The sequence below is a fragment of the Chlorella variabilis genome (genome assembly GCF_000147415.1).
Source record: "Chlorella variabilis unplaced genomic scaffold CHLNCscaffold_5, whole genome shotgun sequence".
NCBI lineage: Eukaryota > Viridiplantae > Chlorophyta > Trebouxiophyceae > Chlorellales > Chlorellaceae > Chlorella > Chlorella variabilis.
Window position 1 is genome coordinate 1,406,805 of NW_005435083.1, and position 1,886 is coordinate 1,408,690.

Genomic DNA, 1,886 nt, shown 5'->3' on the forward strand with positions numbered 1-1,886 from the left:
CCCATGGGGAGTCGTGGCGACTGATCGCCGTATTCGTGCCGCCTGCGCGCAGACATCTTCCCAATCCACAGTGAGTGTGGGAGCCGCACCACACGCCTGATGTTTCTCCTGCACAGCAGCTGTCTGCTGGAGGCAGAGGAGTCCCTGTGCAGCCACGCACACCTGTGTGCCGCACGCTCGTGTGCTGATCTTGTGCCCGCGCCCGCGCCTGGCCGCAGGCAGCCACGACATGCCTTTCTTCCACTCCATGCACGGTGAGCCCGCCTGCGCTGCATATGGCATGCCTTCTGCCGCGCCTGCCTACCTGCGCTGCCTCCAGAGGGGCCCAGCCCCACACACCGGCCGCGCCCCTCGCTGGTGTGACCTGGCCTGCAGCTGTGACGCGCGTGCACGGTACCGTCAATATGCTGATAGACGTGCACCACTGGATCAGGACGCACCTGCCCTACTGGGACCGCCGAGGCGGCAGGGACCACATCATCGTGAGCCCACACAGCTTCTGGGCAGCTTCTGGGGCAGCAGCAGCAGTTTGAGCTGGGACTTTGAACTGTGAACATGCAGTCGGTGCCCTGCCTGCCGCAGCCCCGCCTGCCGCCAGCCCCGCCTGCCCCGACAGCGCGCCTCGCCGCCCCCGCCTGCTGCACCCCCGCAGCTCCAGTCCCACGACGAGGGCTCCTGCTGGCTGCCCGCCGTGCTGCGCCCCGCCATCTTGCTGACGCACTGGGGGCGCATGGGCCGGGGCCACACCAGCAGCACTGGCTACTGGCCTGACGAGTGAGCTGGCCGGTGCTGGGCAACGGGGTGCGGTGCTGTGGGTCTGTGCCGCCATGTGGTGGCAGCCTGTGCTGCCTTGCCGCGCGGCGCCAGCCCCGAGCTTGTTAACCCAATGTGTGCTGCCGCGCCCCACCTGACCCGGCTGCCCTGTGTTGCCCCTCGCCTTCAATGTTCGCTCGGCGCGCAGCTACAGCCGGCCCGGCGGGTGAGCTGTTGAGCCCATGCCTGCGCCTGTGGCCAGCCTGCTTGTGTCTTGTGCCGCGGCCACACTGCTGGCAGCCATCGGCCTTGACATCGCTGCTGCTGGGCTGGACGGCTGCAGGCATGGTGTGTACATGCCTGAGGGCACGGAAGGCAAGCTGGGAGACTTCCCCTGCTATGACCCAGAGAAGGTGCGGCCGCGGTGCTGTGCCGCACGCGCCTGGGTGGGAGCCAGCACCGTGCAGCGTCTTCGGGCGTCCATGCTGTGCCCACGCTGTGGTCATGCTTCCTTTCATGCCGCGCTGCCCTGCTCGTGCTCTCCCACCCACCCACCCACCCACCCACCCGTATGCCACCCCCCCTGCTGTCCAGGACCTGGTGATCCCCCCCATGGCCAGCCCCCTCAAGTACAGCAGGTCGCCGCTGGTGGGGGCGCCGCCCCCTGACCGCTCCCGCTTCTTCGCATTCTTCAAGGGTAGGGCGGAGGCCTGGCCCTGGCGCAGCGCTGGCGTCAGCAGCCCGCTCCCCTAGCCGCCGCGCCGTGCGACGCCACGCCCTGCTATGGCCTCTGCCTGCGTCGCGCAGGCCGCACGCAGCAGAACAACCCCAAGTACAGCCGCGGCATCCGCCAGACGCTCGAAAACCTGTGCCGTGAGTGGTCCCGGGGCGGGCAGCAGCCCTCTGCGCACCTGCAAGCACTGGCAGGCGCACCCGTACAGCAGCCCTCGCCACATGCATTGCCCCGCATTGCCCCAGCCATGCCGCTGGGCTGGACAGCCGCCCTCCTCGCATCCGGCTGCCCGCGGCTGTGCCACTGCCCGTGCTGCAACCCCTCCCCGCTGCAGGCAACGGCTCCTGGCCCGAGAAGCACAACATCCACATAGGGGAGGGGCTCCCCGGCGGGGTGGCCT

At 69.3% G+C, this 1,886-nt stretch overlaps 1 protein-coding gene across 1 annotated transcript in view; it reads left to right on the forward strand.

Annotated features, from left to right (window-relative positions):
- Positions 1-1,109: 1,109 nt before the first annotated feature.
- Positions 1,110-1,886, forward strand: part of CHLNCDRAFT_143109 (hypothetical protein) — a gene marked incomplete at both ends in the record, with an annotated part of 2,333 nt that continues 1,556 nt past the window's right edge. The window contains 4 exons of the mRNA XM_005849557.1: positions 1,110-1,166; positions 1,348-1,450; positions 1,561-1,626; positions 1,821-1,879. Coding sequence (XP_005849619.1) covers positions 1,110-1,166; positions 1,348-1,450; positions 1,561-1,626; positions 1,821-1,879 — 285 coding nt within the window. The remainder of the gene's footprint in view (positions 1,167-1,347; positions 1,451-1,560; positions 1,627-1,820; positions 1,880-1,886) is intronic.